Source organism: Pocillopora verrucosa, chromosome 3, assembly GCF_036669915.1.
Source record: "Pocillopora verrucosa isolate sample1 chromosome 3, ASM3666991v2, whole genome shotgun sequence".
NCBI lineage: Eukaryota > Metazoa > Cnidaria > Anthozoa > Scleractinia > Pocilloporidae > Pocillopora > Pocillopora verrucosa.
Window position 1 is genome coordinate 25,346,158 of NC_089314.1, and position 20,765 is coordinate 25,366,922.

A 20,765-nucleotide genomic window follows, 5' to 3' on the forward strand; every position below is an offset into this window, starting at 1 on the left:
GTTACTGAACCCATCAAGAGAATTTTGAATAGCCACAACGTTAAAGTTGCTCAAAAACCTTTTCAGACTTTGGGGCATATTTTCGCCAAACCTAAGGATCCTGTCACGAAAGAACAACGAACCGACGCCATTTATTCTATTCCTTGCAATGACTGTGATAACGAATACATCGGACAGACCAAACGCCAGTTTGGTACACGGTTAAAAGAGCACCAAAAAGCGGTTTTTCTTTGCAAAAAGGAAAATTCAGCTTTATCGGAGCATACTTGCCTAACCAACCATACAATTGGGTGGGATAATTCTAAAATTATCACTACTAATCGGCGTTACCACCAGCGCCTTTGTTTGGAGGCTTGGCACATAAACTCCGCCCACGCTCCTTTAAATCGTGACGATGGCGGTCTGCTTCCTGACGCCTATTTACACCTCGTCAGAAAAAAGGCCGCTAATTAGTTGATCATATAAAAGGACCTCTTGTTGCAGCGTTTAGATCACCCCTGATGAAGGCACTAGACAGGAGTGTCGAAACGTTGGGTCTATGAATTGTAACTTCTTCGGTTACATTCATTAAATCTGCAAACCAGTGTAGCTTCAAACTATGTCTGATTGTCCACCTGGTTGCCGTGTGAACTGAACTTTAATATATTAAACAGTATGCATGTTTTCCATACTGTTCTTTATTCCTTTTGAGCTGACTGGAGAAAGTTGCATGTTCAAGAGCTTCTTTAGTTGGTGATCATTCCCTTTACTCCTGTGATCTTAATGTTTGATTTAACCCTTTAACTTCCGGGTCAAACTTATCATTCTCTTGACTGCCAACCATGCAATTCTTATAATGTTAGAAATTAGATGCTAAACACTTGTAGGGCTGAAGCCGCACTTATGACATAATAGATAACAACGTACTTTTTGGTTCATTCGCACAGAACGTTTGTTCGTGTTCCCTGAAGAGCTTTTATTTGGTCTCCTGTTCCGTGACGAGACAAAACAACAGCTACGAAAAAAGGCACTACCTTTGTTGCGGGCTAATATTTAATAGGTTTTACCTAATAAAGGACCATAAGTAGGAATAATGAAGATCTGAGACACATCCAGAAACGGCTATCTCGGTACCTTGAAAACCTTCCCAAAATCACTCTTGTTACTTCTTTTACATCTGGATAGGAAGCGTTCACTGATGTGACAGTATCGATAACGAAATAAATCGAGGAAATAAGAGAAAATCAAGCGTCTTTAAGGTGGTCCAAGTCTATAAAGCGATTTGCACTTGCGTCTTTCCAGTAATTTTAAGGATGTTCACAACAGCATCTCCAATGAACACAAACATGGCAATAAATCCAAACGCCTTTAACGGAAAAAGTGTGAAATCGGAGTAAATTTCAGCGGAATAATGAATCCTAGTCATCTTTTTCTGTGTTAAAGACACAGATCGTCTCTGAATACTTAACTCCTTTAAACCCTAAAATCAGTATCCATATTCTCCAGACTACTCTTTATACATTTCCTATAATGCTGACAGGGAGAATTCGTTTAAAAAATCAAAATACTCTTTTATTGGTGATCATTTCCTTTATTCTCTTGACCTTAACGTGTGATTCAGAAGTGATATTATAGGGAGAAATTTGATGCTTGTCACTCTTAGGGTTTAAAGGGTTAAAAGGCCCTTAAAACACCAGTAGGTGTCATGGCTGACCAGCTAGCCGGCCTTCATTATTAACGCTGCAGGACGCGCGTTTCCACGCTCGTTGAAAGATTTGAGACGAGCCGGGGAGAGATTTGCCAGGCGTCTGACACTGATATTGTGTGCCAGACTCCTTGCAGATCCCTCAATTGCTAGCATTGCTCAAGGTCTCATACATATCCCCAAGGAAAAAAACTCTTGTGCCGAAACGCTGCACAAAGAGGGCGTGTGCTCGCAGGCAGTTGAACTTTACTTAAGACATACCACAGCAGCGCGTAACGGGCCCAAAAAAGGAAGAGAGTAACCAGACTTTTCTTCTATCTTTCTGACATCATCAGCCAACAACGCCGAACTGATCAGCAAAAGAAAAGCCACAACAGCAGCAAATATCAGGAGCTGGAAAGGAGAGCAGAGGACTTCATACAGATGATGAACTAACTTAAACCTTTAACCTGATTTACGTCGATAAACTGATTCATTTTTCCTTAATTAAGTAGATTTGTGACGAGACAGCGTAACTGTCCTGTTGGCTGTAATCGGCCATTGACATCAGCCAATTAGACTGGGCACACCTAAATGAATTCTTAATCAGAGGATTGACTCTGTTCAGAACCGCTTTAAATCATCCATGAATTAAGGAGTCATCGAATGGTATGCAAAGTTTTTTTTTCAAATTTGCAGAGGGTTGTGTCTACTGATTGCAATTCAATGATTTAGTAGTTGCTTTTGAGCTTTAGACTAAAGAGAAAAAATTGGATGTTTTGGGGGGCTGCAGTGTTGCCTTGACAACTTTGCAAACTGTTGAAGTTGCGTTACTTTTTTTATGGAGTTTAGTCAGTTGTTTTAGAGCTTTCATTGGCGTAAATTTGTTACCCCTTTGTTTGGAATTTGAAGAAGATTCGGAGTTTTTATTTTAGCCAAATGCTGTGGTTCATTTAACAGGTTTAAGATATATTTTTAACGGAGTTTGGACTCTAGCCTCTTTTTCCGTAAATTGATTTTCAAGACCTTCTATCGACTGGAGCTTGATGAAAAAAAAAATCTTTTACCGTAATATTCCAGTTAATGTTGAGGTTGATCTTTGTGTGCAAATTGAAGGTGAACAGCACAAACCAGGCGATTACAAGAAGCCATGAAGTAATGGTAACAAAAAGGAAAAAACTCATGCGTCCCCAGTTTGCGACGTTTATGTCAGCGCCGATAGAAAACGCTAGCAACAACAGGATCTGTGGAGAAGACGATAAGAAAAGTTACATTACTCTTGATTAATACATATCGCTTTTCAAATATATTCGGTAACTCAAAACTATAATAACCTAGAGGACAAATGAGATCAATGCAAAATTACTTTAAAAAAAGCGAATTTTGAGTAAAAACGTGTAAACAGTGTTGAACCCATAAAATACAAGTGACTGAGTCACAAAGTTTTTTTCTTTATCTTTCTGATTGTACTGGAAGAAATTAAAATTATAGTGGTGCGTGTTTCCTCGGCCAATCGCAAGACGTGATAGAGAAAAACCATGGGCAGTCGATCATAATTGCCCTGCTGCGATTGATTTGACTATAATCAGCTGACAAATTTTTGTCGAAACCTCAAACAATTGAAATTCAGCTGCCTTTGTTTTTTCTGTCGACTGTTTTACAGTCGTCTGACATTACATTCGAGCAAGGGGAAAGAATAGGAAAATTATTTTTTCTTGATTCGAGATGATAGAAGGGGGGAGAGGGGGGTTGATCCTGTGCTTGTTACAGGCATTTACTAAGTGAGATAGCGATTGAGAAAAAACGGCGATTATCAAGAAAAGGTTTTCATGCACCTGCTCTCTTCCACCGACCGAGAGCCTCGCGCAAGCTAGAGGAATACAGATTTTACACCATAATTTAAATTTGCCCAAATCACACCGTTTGCCTTAGACTACTGAGATGAATTTCCCATCGAATGTGAAAAGGGTAAAGGATTGCTGTGATTTTTATTTTTCATCGGTCTGTGATTGGTTTAGAAAATTCCTGCCATTTCTCAACCAATTAAACTTCCTATACTAATAGGAAGATCAATCGAGACTTGAGTTGCTCGCGTTTTCCCGCGCTTCAGGCAGTTCAAATTTCCTTTCTTGACGTTGAGTTTTCTCTCTATTTATAGATTAGTTTTTGTGAATACTTTCTTTTGGTTTTAAGACAGTCAATGGAAATGCACTTAAGTGGAACTCTAACGCAAGGAGCACTATGCGCCAAATAAAAAAAAAGTACCAAAAATATCAGAACATATATCTTATCCACAAATAGTACGTACAAATTCCACGATCTTCAATACTCCAGGAATTGACACGACGTAAGCTTTGTTAAAAGTTATTGTAATGGACACACCGGCTCCACCTGCATTCCCTCCTCCAGAACTGTCCATAATGGCCGCATTAGGTCTGGATACAGCCTCTTTGTCCTCTGGGTTTGACATCTTTAAAATTGACTTCTAATAAATTGTAAAATAAACATTAAAGAAATATATCTAGATAAGTCGAGATCTACCAATTTGCACAAGAAAGAAAGGCTAGTCTAGAGCGCATCTCAGCCAGTAGTCACCACTGATGCATATGAGATGGAATACGACTGAGCATGTCTCCCTACACTTCATGTAACAAGCCTGAATTATTTTGGTAGAATCAACCTCTCCTCGACGTTCGATTGTCACCTATTCCTATATGCAGAAAAGCTGTCTTAAGTAAGTCACCAATGCTGCACTCATTATGGAGTTTTTTGTTTAGGCGATAATTTGCGGACACGTCGGGTCAATTACGCTGTTGGTACCCCAAGTGGCATATTTTTATCCATCAGATCTGTGTTTTTACTCGGCTTGAGAGACTTAAAGAGTAAAAATCAAAGCCAACGTTATTAAGCTTAAATTATTCTTAGTTTAAATAAATTGTCATAATTCTGTAACTGTACACTTTTGGCTACCGCGAAAAATTAGCATAATAGTTCCTTCGCACTCTAGATCTCCATTTGAGGTTAAAATGGTGGGTAACAACAAAAAATAATAATTAAAAGAGAAAGGGAAGAGTTAGTTCAGAAAATTAACAGTATAAAACAAATTTACGTCCTAAATCTGTAAAGCATTTTTTGGAAACTACTGAAGTAGCGGCTGAATGTGATCGTCGTCTCGGTAGCGAACACAATCGACGGAGTGTCGCGTTTGTTCTTTCTTCTACATAACCACCATTTTGCTTCCTGTTTGGCTTCTATACTTAATAAATCAAAATGGAGAAAGCAAAAGAAATTGTTAAGCGACTCACTGATTCGTTGGGCTATCTGAGACCAAACAGTAGCCACGTATAAACCTTTGTGGCAAACGAACATATTCACAAATACAAACTGTAGTGCAAATGTTTTTTGTAGTTTAACAGAAACGCCATATTGTCGCTCGGTACACTATAGTACATCTGTCTCAATCATTTTACTTTTTCTGAGAGTTTCTGCTAAATTTCCTCGAAAATGGATGATTTTTAACTTCATTCGGTTACCTTTAAGGTAAACGTTTCACGTTTGATTCGGTTCAGCGGGAATCTATCTAATGTACCATGGTTAAATAATCCAATCGGTCTCAGAGCGACGGCCCAAAAGGTTTAAATTGCTCTCAATAACTAAGCAGACCGTGCCAATTTCGAGGAAACAGAAGACACGCTAAATTGCAAAGCAACTCCAACGATTTACAAAATGCGCGAATTCAAAATTGAGCACCCTCCATGAAGCTATCGAAGCTTGCATTTTAAGCAATATTATTCACGCTTTAATACACTACCTTGATCTTACCAGTACCGTTTCAATTTCCTTTCTATCCTTTGATGGGTAGCTGACCAAAAACAAAACCCCAAGCGAAATACTGCTTCGTGATTGCCAAACAAGAATGACTCGATATTTACTGTAGTAACTATAACAACTTTTAAATACAACGCAGAGGTCGCGTTAACGGAAACTTGACACCTAAACGCTAAAATTATATGCAATGAATTAAATAGAGACGATTTTAATTCGCATCTCAAAGTGAGCCCGCAGAACTCTAAGATTTTTCAACTGAAACTTGTCTTTTAAACCTGAAATGCTTACTCCGCGAGAAAATGTGCCTTCAGTCGATGGGCGCTGAAATAAACAAAAATGGACATTTCTTATCGTTTTAATAAATTTACTTCCTAACGATTATGTTTGCAAATGTAAGCTCAACTGGGATGTTAATTCATAATCTGCAACCAAAGCGAACTCAGTCAATCGTGGAGTGAATCCACTTTGGCTGACACAGAATGTATTACTTCTATTACAAGCCACTTTAAATCATAAGCTACGCCACATTAATTATGCAACATGCAATATGATGAAATTTCTCAAACTTATAAAGCCATTTATTTTTTTGTCATATATATTTCAACTTAAACAGAGAACGATCTCAATTCTAAAACTTTTCGGTGTTAAGGCTAATAGATCTTCCAGGTCGGGTTGTCGTGGTAATTGGATCACTGTTAGTTTGTTGACGCACTGGGATCGTGATAGCACGAGTTTGAGTGAAGTGAAATTTGGAGCAAAAGAAGCAGAGGTAATTTTTTTTCTGGGCTTACAAAACTTCACAAGTCTCTGAGAGTAATGTGCATAAATTTACAAGCACGTGTATCGATAGATGTCAAACTTTTGATTTGGAAAGTTTAAAGTCAAATCCATTCTATTTTAATAACTCAATCCCTAGCTGCGTTCCAGAATGGCTTGGTTTTCCTCAGTCAAGGTGTTTCCCAATGCGGTAGTTTGTCCTATTTCTGTTTCAATGGCTGAAACGCACAACTACTTTCAAAGTCGTTAGCTTACATGGCACACTTCCAATCAACAAAACGTGGCTGGCCATCTAAGACTACTGGACCAACTGGTTTTCCTAGGTTCAAACCGCTCAGTATACAAATAAAACAGAGTTGATGGAACATTTTCCCTTATTGACAAAGCTCAACAGATTATGTTTATATTCTTTTCCCAAGCTGCAATCAAACAGTTTCATTCTTTACAGGTGTTATTTACAGGTCTCCTCTACTTAGACAGTTCGCTGCGATTGTGTTGATTAACCCTGTCAGTGGATACACCTGTATCATTCATAACATGTACATATGCACTTTTAGATTTGGACAGCGGTTTTCCCCGATTGGAAAACGGAAATGCCTCGTTATCAGGCAATTTTTCTCAGCGGAGATTACTTTTGGAAGGAAAAAAAATCTCAGCTCATGAAAATAGGTTATTCATAAACATAGCCTCACCTTTGAAAAAAAAAACTCACCACCATTGATCTTACAACAGGCCCTGAGGGACAGCTGAGGGCGGGGGGCTGGAGGTTTTTTTTTGGGGGGGGGGGAGCACATGGTTTTCAGGGAGAACGAAATGGGCATCAGTTGTTGCCAACAGAGTAAAAAAGGTTGAGCTATAGAATATTGACAGCCAATGAACGAGGATTATAAGAACATTGCAGAGCCTTATGGGACAAAACTAAGAAGTCGTGGTTCACACAAGGTTCAATTGAAGACACAATGAGCTCCACTCCTTAGTCATAATTACGAGGAGTCAGAGAGATTTTAGCATAAAACTGCCATTAGTTATACCAGAGAAAATAAAGCATATATTTATGGAACTATTACAGCACATGTCAAGTTCCCTGGAGGTTTTAAGGCCTTATTAACGCGCTAAACGATGAGAAAATCTCTTTTTTTCTTTCTTTCCACATGGGTTTGATTACAACTACTTGCATTAACTTAATTTTGTTAGGTGGGTTGATTGTTTGATTGAGGTGAATTATAGCTTAAATCACGATATCAATAAATTCTAAACTACTATGCCAATGACTGGTATAAAAATTAATAGGAAGCTGCCAACGTCAATGTTGCTGTTGTTTAATGCCCATTTCATAATAAGAGTATAATCATATGGAATATACTCGTTAGTGATTGGTTAAAAGTAGAATATACGCTCAGATTGTATCGCTATCTAAGAAATTATTTGAATGACTATAGCAAAATATACTTTTTTCCTGTAGTGCAGGCGTATAATTTGAGGTCTAGCATCGCAGCAAAGGTAGCATTTCTTAAGATTTCTCAGTCGTAGTTCTGATGCCGCTGAGGGTGGATGAGACAGCAGGCTCTCGAAGCCCAAATCAAACATGGCGGCTAAGTGCACAATAACGAGCTGCTTACGTTATAACCCGTTCTCTCAAACGCTACCTTTTCCCAAGATCTGATTGTAAATTCTCCCCTCTGGCTGCTCCACATTTCCTCGTGAATTCTTTGCGATAATTTGGCTTAAGATCAAAAACAACTCACACTATCTGATAACTTTGGGTATTCTCATTACCTGTTTACTGGATAATCTATGGATATTGTAGGGAGAAGTTACATCTTAGTCACTTCTAGGAGTTAAAGGGTTAAATATACGCATTCTCCCTGTCTATTTCTAGATTTGTTTCATTCGTTATAGATTAAATTCTAATTAACGGTTACCGAAATGGCTATCAAAAAAGTTTAAACAAACTCGCAGGACTACACAGTTCATCAAAATGTGGGCGTTGGTTTACATCCTTCCAGTTCTCCTCAGGAAATAAACAACAGCATCTGCGATGAAGACGAACATGGAGATAAATCCAAAAGCCTGCGAAGAAAGACAATGCAAACATGTAAGTTGCCGTGGTATTTTTTTTCGCCAGAAATTGGTCAAAAGATATTCGTTTTTCTTTCAATAGTGAGACCTGGTATGAAATCAGGCCTTTTCTTCAAAATCCCGGTAAACATGATAAAGAAATTATCCTAATAGATTCTAAATGCTTTTAAAATTTCTACCACCCGCTGCCGCTCCCAGATAAGCGCCCTCCTTCTGGAAATCTTACGAAATTTCATTCAGTCGCTTGCTTTTTTCAACACGGAAATGGAATTTGATGATTGAAGAAAACTTAAAAGAATACCAAGTGTTTTCATGTGGAGAATGAAATAAGTTGGTTTAGCAAGGGTTTATCGGCTATACTCCGAGTGCTGTATGAAACATGAAACATGATAATTCTGTATATGGAAATTTTTCTCTCAGTGATAAGTTTTGATTTCCGGATCCGGACATCAATTTGGAAGAGGGTTTAATTCATGCCAAACACCATCTTCGTTATCCTTTGTATTTATGCTTGACATCTTTGTCGTATTGTAGAGCAGTCCCTTACCCAGACCTTTCAGAGCCAAGTGGTTGTATTTCAGTTACAGTCACACGGTAGGATCTGGGTACGAGATTAATTGTAGAGTAAACTCAAACTCACCACAGCAGCGTTTAATCTGTCAGATAACGGACCATAACCACCTGCTGTCTGAGCAGCTAGCAAGGCAGAACTCAACAGAAGAAGAAATGCTGCTACAAGAGCAAATACAAAAACCTAAAATGAAAACATCACGAGGTTATGGCATCTGATTTGTTTTTGTTTACGTTGAAGCTTTGACTTTAAGTTTCGTTGCTCGATAATTCACCGTTACTATTATTTTATGATGTTCTGTACAACTAATGAGATTGGAATACATGCAGTAGCTAAGCAGTAAAACATCGAGCATGCACAAGGGAATCAATGTTTACCAGCCGTGCGCAGTGCGCTCATTTCTCGCGCAAATTTTCAAAGTGGAACAAAGGAAACAACCGCTGTCCTGCAACATATGCGAAACGTACGTTGAGACTTCTCGTATACAAAGTTTGTGGTTGCACGTTTCCTGCTGAGTTACCATTTTGTTTTGAGCTTTACCAAAAAAGTGATATGGTTTTCAAACAACGTTACCTAATAGCTAGTGAGCTTTTTTCGAACACAGGGTAAGTTAGTCTTATCAACTGAGTTTAAAATGTAAAACTGTAAAGAGTTTAAAGGCTGACGTTTCGAGCGTTAGCCCTTCTTCATCGCTCTTACGAAGGGCTAACGCTCGAAAGTCAGCCTTTAAACTCTTTACGGTAGCCAATCTACGTTTTCAACTCAGTTGATAACACTAAATTACTCTGTTATACTCTCCCACTGACGCAGCACCACGGTTTCGTCAGAAACGTACCCCCTCTATTCATTTGTTCCTAACACAACCGACCTACTTTTGACACCCAGAAACACGCCACCTAACCTCAAAAACGTTTGAACATGCGCAGAAGCTTGACCGCTTTGTTTCTTGTAGCCGGCATCTCAACGATTATCGACTTGACAAACAGTTTGTAGATACCAAAAACCAATTTGAAACACTGACTACAAGTACAAGAGTTCTCCTTTATTTTGATATTCTTTAAGAGCAATTTATATTTCATCCAAAATTTTGGCAATGGCTAAGGTTCATTCATACTTTATGCAAACAACGAGGAGTGGAGAAAAACGTTGTCGCCAAAGCTAAGGTCGTTTCTTCTTGACTGCGTTTGACTTTGTTAGTATTCATTAAAACAATTATTCTACAAAACTCCGTTACGCCGCATGTTGGTAGATTCAGTCAAAGATGTAGGTCCAGGATTAGCATTCAAGTGCAAGATCTGATCATCCAGATTTTAAGGTTCTCTCAAAGAGAAATCCGTCGTCGGCTTCTATGACTGAATCAGTTTCGAAAACCGGAGGAGTTAAGTCACTGAATGTGCAGACAACTTCGTGGGAGCCTAAACGGGAAGGCCAGTTAGGCGCACTAAAGATAGACTTTTGTTTCAAAAAAATTAATAGATATTTGCGTGCGACATATATAGAAGATATCACACGGAGAAATAGGAAAATACGGACTGTGCTAAGAACCAATCAGATTGCAGGATTCGTTACCGTACCCTCTAGGAAAAAAATAAATGAATTTTATGTGTTGAGTGACAAGAACAATACTTCACGAGTGAGCACAACAAATGAGTGAGATATTGACCACTCGTATTAAAAAAGAAAGATAAGCCAGTCGGTTCCTAGATGTAGTGGCCGTATTGATTCTACGATTTTTTTTGTTCCCATTTCATCAAATTATCTTTTCAATTTTTTTTTTCCCTTATTGATTTTGTTGGAACAAATAGTTACATCTCGTTACTGAGCTATGTATTTGTGGCTTTTCCACTCACCGGGATATTCCAGTCAATACTGAGGTTGATTTTTGATATGATATTGAATGCGAACAAGACAAATATCGCGATCACAAGAAGCCACGACGTCACAGTAACAAAGAGGAAGAAATCCATACGTTCCCAATGTACGACGACATACTGAGCTACAGCTGCGTACCCATCAGCAGCTAGGGCAAACGCCAACAACAGCGTGAACTGTAGAGATTTAAGTAAAAATAAAACTTATTGCTTATTGAAATATGCAGGCATGGATTTCATCAAGTTTAAAACTCTTAGTACCCAACAAACTTAGTAGGTACATATATATAATGGTGTATAGGGAATAATGGTAAATACATGGCCCCAGGTGGATAACGCTATCCAATGGTTAGATCTCTATACTGCGCAGTCCTTTTTATTAACACTTATCCATCAGATAGTGATTTATTGGCTGGTCAGCGTTATCCGCTTCTTATATACCAGCATTTTGCAACAGTTGTGCTTAACCCTTTGACTCCTAAAAGTGACTAGTATCTAATTTCTCCTTACAATATCACCCCTGAATCACATATTAAGGTCACGAGAGTGAAGGAAATGATCACCATATAAAGAAGCTCTTGATTGTTCGACAAATTCTCCTTTTCAGCACCTTAGGAAACATATAAAGAACAGTAGGAGAATATGCATACTGATATCGGGTTATAAAGGGTTAAGCCTCAAATTTAGTGTCTTCCTATAAGTCCTCATTAGTCCCCCTCCCACCCTCTTCCGCCTTTCATTCGCTACAAAAATGACTCAACACACTTGACGGAAGTACTTACAAATTCAACGATCTTCAGTATTCCAGGAATCGAGATAATATACGACATAGTTAGCCCAATATCCCCAGACGCCGGGGCCTCGTGCGATCTAGCTGTGGTATCTGGGTTCTCAGGATCTGCCATCGTTTATCTGTTCTTCTGAAAATTTAAAATTGAGAGATAAGAGATGTTTTCTGTTGGACTTTCTTTACAATAAACACCCTAATAGCAGCTTCACCCTAACAGCAGCCCCTTCTCTTTCTCAGATTTAACTAGTGATTTGTTATACGTTTGCGTTGAATTGCAAGCCATCAAGTTGTCGTATACAGTTTCGAAAGCTCTTTAATACAGTTTCGAAAGCTCTTAAGCTCAGTTTTGAAACAAAACGGATCGTTTAACATCTAAGGTTACTTCCCACTGTCAGAGGCCGCAAAAAAGCGATTTTTCTCTTATTTCAAAAAGTTGAATTCAAACATGAAACCTTATGTTTCCTTTAAAAAAATATCTGAAATCTTTAAAAGCACCCGAGTTATTAAGAAAAACGTATTTTTAAATAAATGTTAATAAATCAGGAAGGTGTCATAATCTCGGACATGGGCGAGTCCCCCGGGGGAATTTTCGCGGTAACCGCTCATGTTTGGACTCGATGTTCGTGTTAATTCCATATCTTGTTTACATCGCGCACTTTAAAAAATTTACATAGGGAAGCTCTTTGCTTATGGAAAGTCTTTGCTCATGGAAAAATCAAAAGCGGAAGAAACTCCTTGGGAAAAAAAAAGAAAAAAAACAGGCTTAAAGAAGGAAGAAAGGGTACCCCTAATGAAGGCCTAAATGTAATAACTGTCCTAAATGTAATTAAGTCCTGAATGTAATAATATTTGGTCCTAAATGAAATAAGCCTCCAATACAATCGTTTAACTGCGCTAGAGCATTGTTGTTAGAGCGGACATTAACATTGAGATGTTAAAGTGACAGCTGTTGCACCAAAGAATCCTCTGATCAATATTCATTCGCTGGTATCAGTCAGTGTCTTTTTATTTGCCAGAGACGTAGGTCAAGAAGCGCTGGCCACAAACCCTTATACTGATGTGCTTTTGGCATTAAATTGACAGACGTCAATACAATGAAAACGATGACCAATACCTCTCTTTATATCATAGGCTCAGACTCTTTAGTGCAACAGATTTTGACGATATATTTGTGTGATCAGTGCTGAAGTTAACACTTTATGAACCAAATTACAAGGAAAGGAAGTCTACTGACCTATACGTTAGACAAATTCCGGGTTCGGAAGTGCAATGATTTTTTGTACTCTCTTCCCTTGCCAGATTTGTATGGGTCTGCACGAAATATATTCATATGCGGTATTGACCGAGCGTGAGGTCAAGATGGCTAGATATTGGCTGAGTTCTTTTGTTGCGTTTTCATGGACCGAGACAAAGTCGAGGTCCATAAAAACGTAGAAAAAGACCGAGGTTAATATCTAGCCGTCTTGACCCAATAAACTTGGTCAAGAGAGAACATAAATTCCACGATCGATCTAGAGTTTTATTTCATTTTTTGTCTTCATCTCTCCTAACGGCCGTGAGGGGAGAAGATGAATAGATAAAAAATATACATTAAAAAAGAAAGCTCGATAGTTTCCACTTATAATCATATGGTACATGAACTGATTACCGAGGTGGAGTGAAGCCATTGAGGGCTAGAAATGCAATCCCAGGTTCAAAATTGAATAAATCAAGATAGTCATTCTTACAGATGAACTCAAAGGCTTCATTAAAATAAAGTGACACTGAATAACCTTTATGGGCAAAATTTTAAGCGACCCTTGTGATATTAATACTTTTGTTTTGGATTAACAAGTGACACAGCGAAATCACTGAACCTGTTCTAAAATTGTGAAACACTACTGACGACTTCAACACCAACAATAATATCAACGATAGCGGGCTAGTTTACTATCAATTGTAGTCAATTTTTTTCTCAAAGAATCCTAATGATTACGTATCAACCTAGTCTATCCACTTGAACTTCCAGCCAATCATTGGCCCACACTGGACTGGAAATTATTTTCCTCAACTCAATCGATAAACCGCTGAGAGACAGATCATGCGATTACCGTGCTTGTCATTGAGTTCAGTCGGCGATGACATGCTCCAGATTTTTGTTAAACGTCTGTTTTGTGATTGGCAATCTGAGTGGGCGATTTGCGAAGATGTGCTCGTCAGCAGCTTCTTTGCAATAATGCCTATTCAATGTAAGTCACTCAGTGTATAATTTGATGCAGACCCATGTAATACCTTACTCGTTGGTCGGATTTGTGCATGCATTTCAAGTTCGGATTTATACATGCATATCAAGATCAAGAGAACATAAATGTCCCAATTATGTTCCCTTGGAAGGAAAAATGATTTGTCCATACTGATATACTCACGAAGATATTCGAGATTTTGAGAGTAATAACTCTATTAAGTGCTGTCACGAGGTCCGAATTGGGAGACAAAATGTGCATGCTAATAAGGTCTATTCCGGCAAAGAAAGAAAAAAAAAGGAATACCGTACCCGAACCTGCAAAAAGTCAGTGGACTCCTTTGTCCAAGTTTGTAATTTGGATCGCTATGACGAAGGGCTAACGCTCGAAACGTCAGCCTTTTAACTCTTATGGTGGCTAATTTACGTTTTAAACTCATTTGTTAACAATTAATTACCTCTTATACTCTCCCACCGACGCAGCACCACGGTTTCTTTAGAAACTTACCCCTTTTGTAATTTGGTTTATGACTTGTTAGCTCCATCACTGATCACAAAAGTATTACGTTATCACATTTTTCCAAAATCTAGGGTACTTAAGGGTCTGAGACAGTGATATATGGAGAGGTATTGGTCACCGTACTCATTATTTTACCAGCTGTAATTTGATACCAATTGTTCATCAGAATAACGGTTGTAGCCAATGCTTCTTGACTTAAGTCTAGCACATAAGAAGACGCTGATTGATATCTGCGAGCCCGCAATCTTACTTAACTACTGGTCAGAAGATTCTTTGGTGCAACAGCTGTCACTTTAACATCTCAATGTGGATGTCCGCTGTAACAATGCACTGGTAGAGTCATACGATTGCAATGGAGGCTTATTACATTTAGGACTTTATTACATTTAGGACAGTTATTAAATTTAGTCCTTCAACATACCGTTTTGTCAAGTAAAGGAAAAAATTCCTTTATGAAAGCGACTTATACTGGCGAAGCTTCACGCTGGCGTCCAGATTTCGAACAAAGAAGTTGCTGTTAAACCAAAATTTGCCATACATGATGTTAAAACGAGGTTTCCTTTTATGCAAGTACCAGCTTTACAAAAAGAAAAAACAATCGCTTCGAATCGAAAAATTTTGAAAGCTGTATGTCGATTCGCTGTCTTGTGTGGGGTGTAATTACCGTCATTATCAATAAAGGGCAAAATTACTGAGCGCTGATTGGTTGAGAGAGAGGGCATTTTTTCTTAATCGAGGGCATTTTTAGTAATCAAGAGAGGGCATGATTACCTGTTAATGATTGGCTAATCCGGTGCATAGCAACCGTTCGTTATCTTGAAATTTGTTAAAAATAGACTGCGCACGTGATTTTCCTTCGTATAAATTTTGCCCTTTATTGATAAACAAGTAATCCCATGAGACCTCGTACTATTAAGGATTAATTGCACTTGAGTTTTCAAAATTTTCCAAATTGCCCTTGTCGCTTCGCGACTCGGGCAATTTTGGAAAATTTTGAAAACTCTCGTGCAATTAATCCTTAATAGTACTTGGCCTCATGTGATTACCTATACAAAATAAATGTTTAATAATGGTAATTGAACTGAGTGGAGCTAAATTTGGGCTGAAATCACAAGTATGATTTCAGGCCAAAATTGCACGACACAAGGTTCAATTACCACTTTATTACATCCATTTTGAAATCGCCCAAGCACAGGACTTGGTCAGTTCAAATATTTTATTGATGCAGTACTGAGCTAGTTTGAAATTAAATTCATCCATTTTTTAGGGGGGAAAAACAAGAGTTTTGGAAACAAAATTGCAAAATTTGCCACATGTTACTATTTGTCTTTCATTTTCCTGAAATTACATTGGTTAGCCCATATTTCACATACTGTTCTCTTTAAACAAGCCTTGAAATCTGATTGGTTGTTTTGTTTTCTGTGTAGCCTCCTCATTGGCTGGAAAAATGAATCGCGATTTAAAGCAAAAAATGGTGCGATTCGTGAATAAATCGCACCAATTAGAGCCAATCAGATTACAGGGACCACCAGTGATTTCAAAATGGGTGTAATAAATTATGATATCCAAAATTTCAGTCATGACATTGAGATATTTAATTGTGCTTTTCCCATATGACGTCTTAATTATGGGGTGCAACTACTGCCCAAATTAGTATTTGGTATTTTTTCACTGCAATATGCTATTTGGTCCCTGTGTTATGACATTATTCTATCCCAGTTGACTATTTTGCTTTTGCAATGTCCTGATTTGTCACTGTTCCTTGGCGTTCGGCAACTATACTTTGCTGTTTTGCCATTGCATTCTAGTTTTTTCAATTTCGACATTGGGACAAGCAGTTTTGCTGTTGTGATTTGTCATTTTCATAGCGTGCGTTTCGTTATGATGTTTTGACAAGGTAACGTGCAGTTCGGCATGACACTCAGAAACGAGTTTCAGACAAGATAATTTATTTCCCGCCAGAATTATAATTATGTTAATATATTTCCGCCCTGTCGCACTGTCCTGGTTGGAAACATGGCAGCTCTTCGTAACAGAGCGGTGAATTTATTAGAAGAGGCGATCCGTCTCATCAGGGAGCACACATCCCAGGGTCCCGATAATGATTCTCCAAGGTACGGTGCAGTAGCCGGTGCATTGAACGGACGGGAAACCAACGGGTGAGTACAGGAAAATTTTCGAAATTTATTTCCGCCGTGCACGGCTCGCGAAAGGTCGACTAGTTTCTCAAGCAGCAGCGGCAGACAGTGTATCGTAAATTTGAATCCTCCTTCAAACTCAGTGTATCCTGAATTTGGAGGAGGAATAACGCTTAATTCAGAAGGGCTCGGACCTCGTCGTAGTGTTTCGAACCCTCTACGAGCAATTAACTTAGGGTAGCTTTCTTCTAGCTTCGTCTTGACTTCCATTGCGTTGGTCTTGCGGTTGATGCATGATGAATTTTATTTCCCGAAGGACACCCGCGAAGGTGGGAATTAATCTTAAAACGTTCTGATAGAGAGAAATCTATAAACCTATAAACCGACGCAGAATGCACCATCGAATGGCGTATAAATCGACTCTGCGCGAAACTTCAGGTGGAAATTGTTAAAATACACGAGCTGTTGCTGTGATCTCGTAGATGCGACAAATTTCGAATGCTGTGCGCTGTCCTTACCTTACTTCAGCTATGATCCTTGCGCAAATTTTTTCTCCGGTCACCACAAACCGAGAAGCACGATGTTGTGTTCTGTCGAATATTGTAAAACTGCGGCACGGCGCAGTATAATGACGCTAACATATAACTGTGGGTGTTGCCTATACGTCATGTACGTTTCACGGAAACTCCGGAACCATATCAAATCAGCAAGTGATTAACTGAGACGTCGTGATTAACTGCTTAGTAAACCGGAAGTAGTTTTATCAGAGGTATGTTAGCTCACCTCCGCTCAGTCACATTTCAGCTTGAACGAGCAGGGGTCGTAGAGGTTTGCAAAGGGGGGTTCCAATCACATATCACGCTGAAATTTTCTATTAAATCACGCATCACCCTGCAAATTTTGGGGCCATTACGTGTCACGCAAAAACCCTTTGCCACCCTCGTCTTTGTTAACCGGAAATTAATGTAACCTTGCCAAACAATCCTTAACCTATTCATACTTATGCAGCTCAGAAGAGAAGACTGAGCTCTTTTGAAAGTCATCCAGTTTGTCTGATTATTATATCTTGTGCTTCTGTTTCCGTTTTTCTCCAAATCAATGCGTGACTGAATGAAATGCCTCAAACGGAAATGACGCAGCTGGCCTATTGTAACATTCATTTGAGCTCTGAAACGGAGAAAATGAGGAAAAATTTTCTGTAAGGTCTAGTGACCTCTAGTGGCTACCGATTTTCAGAATTATTTGTAGACATTTTTTGAGGAAAAAGCGGGGCGCATTTCGCAGAGGTCTGATGCCGGTTTCTTTCAACGCCCGTGAATAGAGACATGTCACGCAGTTTTAAGCGAATCTGAATGATCCGATGTACAAGATCTAACAAGGCTCATTATGTAGTTTGTAAAACTCGGATAAAGAATGCGTTACCATATCATTTTATGTTAAATTCATCACTTCGTTTTTATGTTAGCCATCTTTTTGACGTTGAATTCTGGACACAAGTTTGCTTTCGGAAGGCAAACCTTTGCTTCATAAAAATTTCTACTGTTGCTTCACGAAAACAAAATCTGGTGTGCCTAGACTGCCTGTGACAAAACAAACAAATAACAGAGTATCTTGCATAACCCGGTGTTATTACGTGGGGAGTTTACATCAACTCTGATCCTCGCGCTGTAACAGAGTATTTTCACATAATTGTTCGTGTTGAATCAAAACTGGTGATAGATTCTCCGGCTTAGATATAGAGACGGCAACAGCTGTATTTTCTATGAAGCAGTCAAAGTTTTTCCTTTCCTTGCTACCGTCTGGTCGTCGAAAACTCTGTGTTTCATTAATAGTTAAGCTCCCAACCTTAGTTCGAAGTTGTCTGATGAAGGAACTACCTAAGTGTTAATTCTTCAAAAAAAATAATAGTCGACATCGTTTACCAAGGTGGATAAACTCTATGCCAAAGAGATAAGGAAAATCACAATCAGGCAAAGCAAAGGAGTAGGAACCTCTCGATTAATATATGAACGACTAAATTACATATTTATTAGCCGTTTTTTTTTTCTTCCCCCCTTTCCTCAGTCTTTCAGTATGATTCTCATGCCTTCTGTGGCGTGTTATTTTATTTAGCAATTCTTTCATTTTTCTATTTGTCTTGCCCTCTAATGGTAATTGTGATTAAGCGCTTGACGTTTTCCTCTTCCTTTTCTTTTTTAGCCCATATTTCACATACTGTTCTCTATTCGTTTCCTAAAGTGCAGACTGGGGGAATCTGCATGTTTAACAACGTACCAAGAGCTTCTTTTTTGGTGATGATTCCCTTTACTCTCGTTACCTTAATGTTTGATTTAGGGTTGACACTGTAGGGAGAAATTACATAGGTGCTAGATACTCGTTTTCTGAAAGTTTCTTCTAAATTTTCCTAGAAAATGGATGATTGTTAACTTCATTCGGTTACCTTTGAGGTAAACGGTTCACGTTTGATTCGGTTCAGCGGGAATCCGGCTCATGTACCATGGTTAAGTGGTCCAATCAATCTCAGAGCGACGGCCCAAAGGTTTAAATTGCTCTCAATAACTAAGCAAACTGCAACAATTTCGAATGCATGTACAGCACGAGTTGGTCAAACCTTTGACTGGTAAGAAACTATGGCTGCGCTGCTTTGAAAAACAGAAGACACGCTGATTCGCGAAGCAACTCCGACGATTCCCAAAATGCACAATGCACCCTCCATGAAGCTACCGAAACTTGCATTTTAAGCAATATCATCCACGCTTTAGCAGACTACCTTGATCTTACCAGTACAGTTTCAATGTCCTTTCTATCCTGTGGTGGGTAGCTGACCAGGAAAAAAACCCAAGCGAAATACTGCTTCGTGATTGTCAAACAAGAATATTCTTGATATTAACCGTAGTAACTGTAACAATTTTTATATACAATGCAGAGGTCGCATTAACCGTAACTTGACACCTAAACGCTAAAAATTATATGCAACGAGTTCAATAGACACGATTTTTATTCACATCTCAAAGTGAGCCCACAGAACTGTAAGATTTTTCAACTGAAACTTGTCTTTTAAACCTGAAATGCTTATTCCGCGAGAAAGTGTGCCTTCAGTCAATAGGCGCTGAAATAAACAAAAATGGACATTTCTTATCGTTTTAATAAATTTACTTCCTAACGATTATGTTTGCAAATGTAAGCTCAACTGGGATGTTAATTCATAATCTGCAACCGACCACTGCAACCAAAGCGAACTCAGTCAATCGTGAAGTGAATCCACTTTGGTTGCCACAGAATGTATTACTTCTACTACAAGCCACTTTAAATCTTAAGCTACGCCGCATTATCTTAGTTTGTTATTGTTCAAAGATAATTCAGGATCTGCTAACATGGCTAACATTACTAGTTTGCTTGTGAGCACCTAGAGGAGAGAATAAAAAATTTAATGCAATACGATGAAATTTCTCAAACTTATAACGACATGTTGTTATTTTCACATATATTTCAACTTAAACAGAGAACGATCTCAATTCTAAAACTTTTCGGTGTTAAGGCTAATAGATCTTCCAAGTCGGGTTGTCATGGTAACTGGATCACTGTTAGTTTGTCGACGCACCAGGATCGTGATGGCACGAGTTTGAGTGAAATTTGGGCAAAAGAAGCAGAGGTAAATTTTTTTTCTGGGCTTACATCACTTCACAAGTCTCTGAGAGCAATGTGCATAAATTTACGGGCACACGTATTGATAGCTGTCAAACTTTTGATTTGGAAAGTTTCAAGTCAAATCCATTCTATTACGATGACTCAATCCCTAGTTGCTTTCCAGAATGGCTTGGTTTTTCCTCAGACAAGGTGTTTCCTTAATGCGGTAGTTTGTCCTATTTCTGTTTCAATGGTTGAAACGCACATCGACCGTCAAAGTCGTTAGCTTACAGGGAACACTTCCAATCAACAAAACACGGCCTTGTAGGCTGGCCATCTAAGATTACTGGACCAACTGATTTTCCTAAGCTCAAACCGCTCAGTGCACAAAGAAAGCAGAGTTGATGGAACATTCTCCCTCATTGAAAAAAAGAGATTATGTTTATATTCTTTTACCAAGCTCCAATCAAATCCTGATAGTTGTGGCTGTGTGATGTCGGGTTGTAGGATGACTAGTGCAGTAATCTGTCAGTATGTGTCGGTTTCCTGTAAACTGTTGTCCGTAGTGAGTTGTCGTCACGGCTTACCAGGCAGTCTAGAAAAGGTAGTTTACCATTTTCTTCGACCTCTCTGGTAAACTGTATGTCAGTGTAATTTTCCGTTAAGGTGGTGCTTTGAAT

At 38.7% G+C, this 20,765-nt stretch overlaps 2 protein-coding genes across 3 annotated transcripts; both read right to left on the reverse strand.

The window, feature by feature from the left end:
• Window positions 1-5,648, reverse strand: LOC131768292 (plasmolipin-like). Of its 2 annotated transcripts, none has more exons than XM_066163267.1 (5): window positions 5,486-5,648; window positions 3,972-4,148; window positions 2,731-2,907; window positions 1,946-2,077; window positions 1-1,345 (listed from the first exon to the last, which is right to left on the reverse strand). In XM_066163267.1, exons 2-5 carry the CDS (start codon window positions 4,131-4,133, stop codon window positions 1,250-1,252), a joined length of 567 nt encoding a protein of 188 aa, XP_066019364.1. In that variant the 5' UTR covers window positions 4,134-4,148; window positions 5,486-5,648; the 3' UTR covers window positions 1-1,249. The 2 variants fall into 2 exon arrangements, with proteins under 2 accessions (XP_066019364.1, XP_066019363.1); XM_066163266.1 differs by having other exon boundaries at window positions 5,475-5,648.
• Window positions 5,649-7,570: 1,922 nt separating this feature from the next.
• On the reverse strand, window positions 7,571-17,116 carry LOC131800293 (plasmolipin). Its single transcript, XM_059117978.2, has 5 exons — window positions 16,977-17,116; window positions 11,572-11,709; window positions 10,769-10,966; window positions 8,988-9,101; window positions 7,571-8,338 (listed from the first exon to the last, which is right to left on the reverse strand). The coding sequence occupies exons 2-5, from the start codon at window positions 11,692-11,694 to the stop codon at window positions 8,261-8,263; spliced, it is 513 nt and encodes a 170-aa protein (XP_058973961.2). The 5' UTR covers window positions 11,695-11,709; window positions 16,977-17,116; the 3' UTR covers window positions 7,571-8,260.
• Window positions 17,117-20,765: the final 3,649 nt, after the last annotated feature.

Coding starts and splice junctions, on each gene's coding strand:
- LOC131768292 (XM_066163267.1), bottom strand. CDS start 4,133: ATGTCAAACCCAGAGGACAAAGAGGCTGTATCCAGACCTAATGCGGCC. Junction 2,908..3,971: donor TATTGAAGATCGTGGAATTT/GTACGTACTATT, acceptor TCTTCTCCACAG/ATCCTGTTGTTGCTAGCGTT. Junction 2,078..2,730: donor ACATTAACTGGAATATTACG/GTAAAAGATTTT, acceptor TCTCCTTTCCAG/CTCCTGATATTTGCTGCTGT.
- LOC131800293 (XM_059117978.2), bottom strand. CDS start 11,694: ATGGCAGATCCTGAGAACCCAGATACCACAGCTAGATCGCACGAGGCC. Junction 10,967..11,571: donor TACTGAAGATCGTTGAATTT/GTAAGTACTTCC, acceptor AAATCTCTACAG/TTCACGCTGTTGTTGGCGTT. Junction 9,102..10,768: donor GTATTGACTGGAATATCCCG/GTGAGTGGAAAA, acceptor TTTTCATTTTAG/GTTTTTGTATTTGCTCTTGT.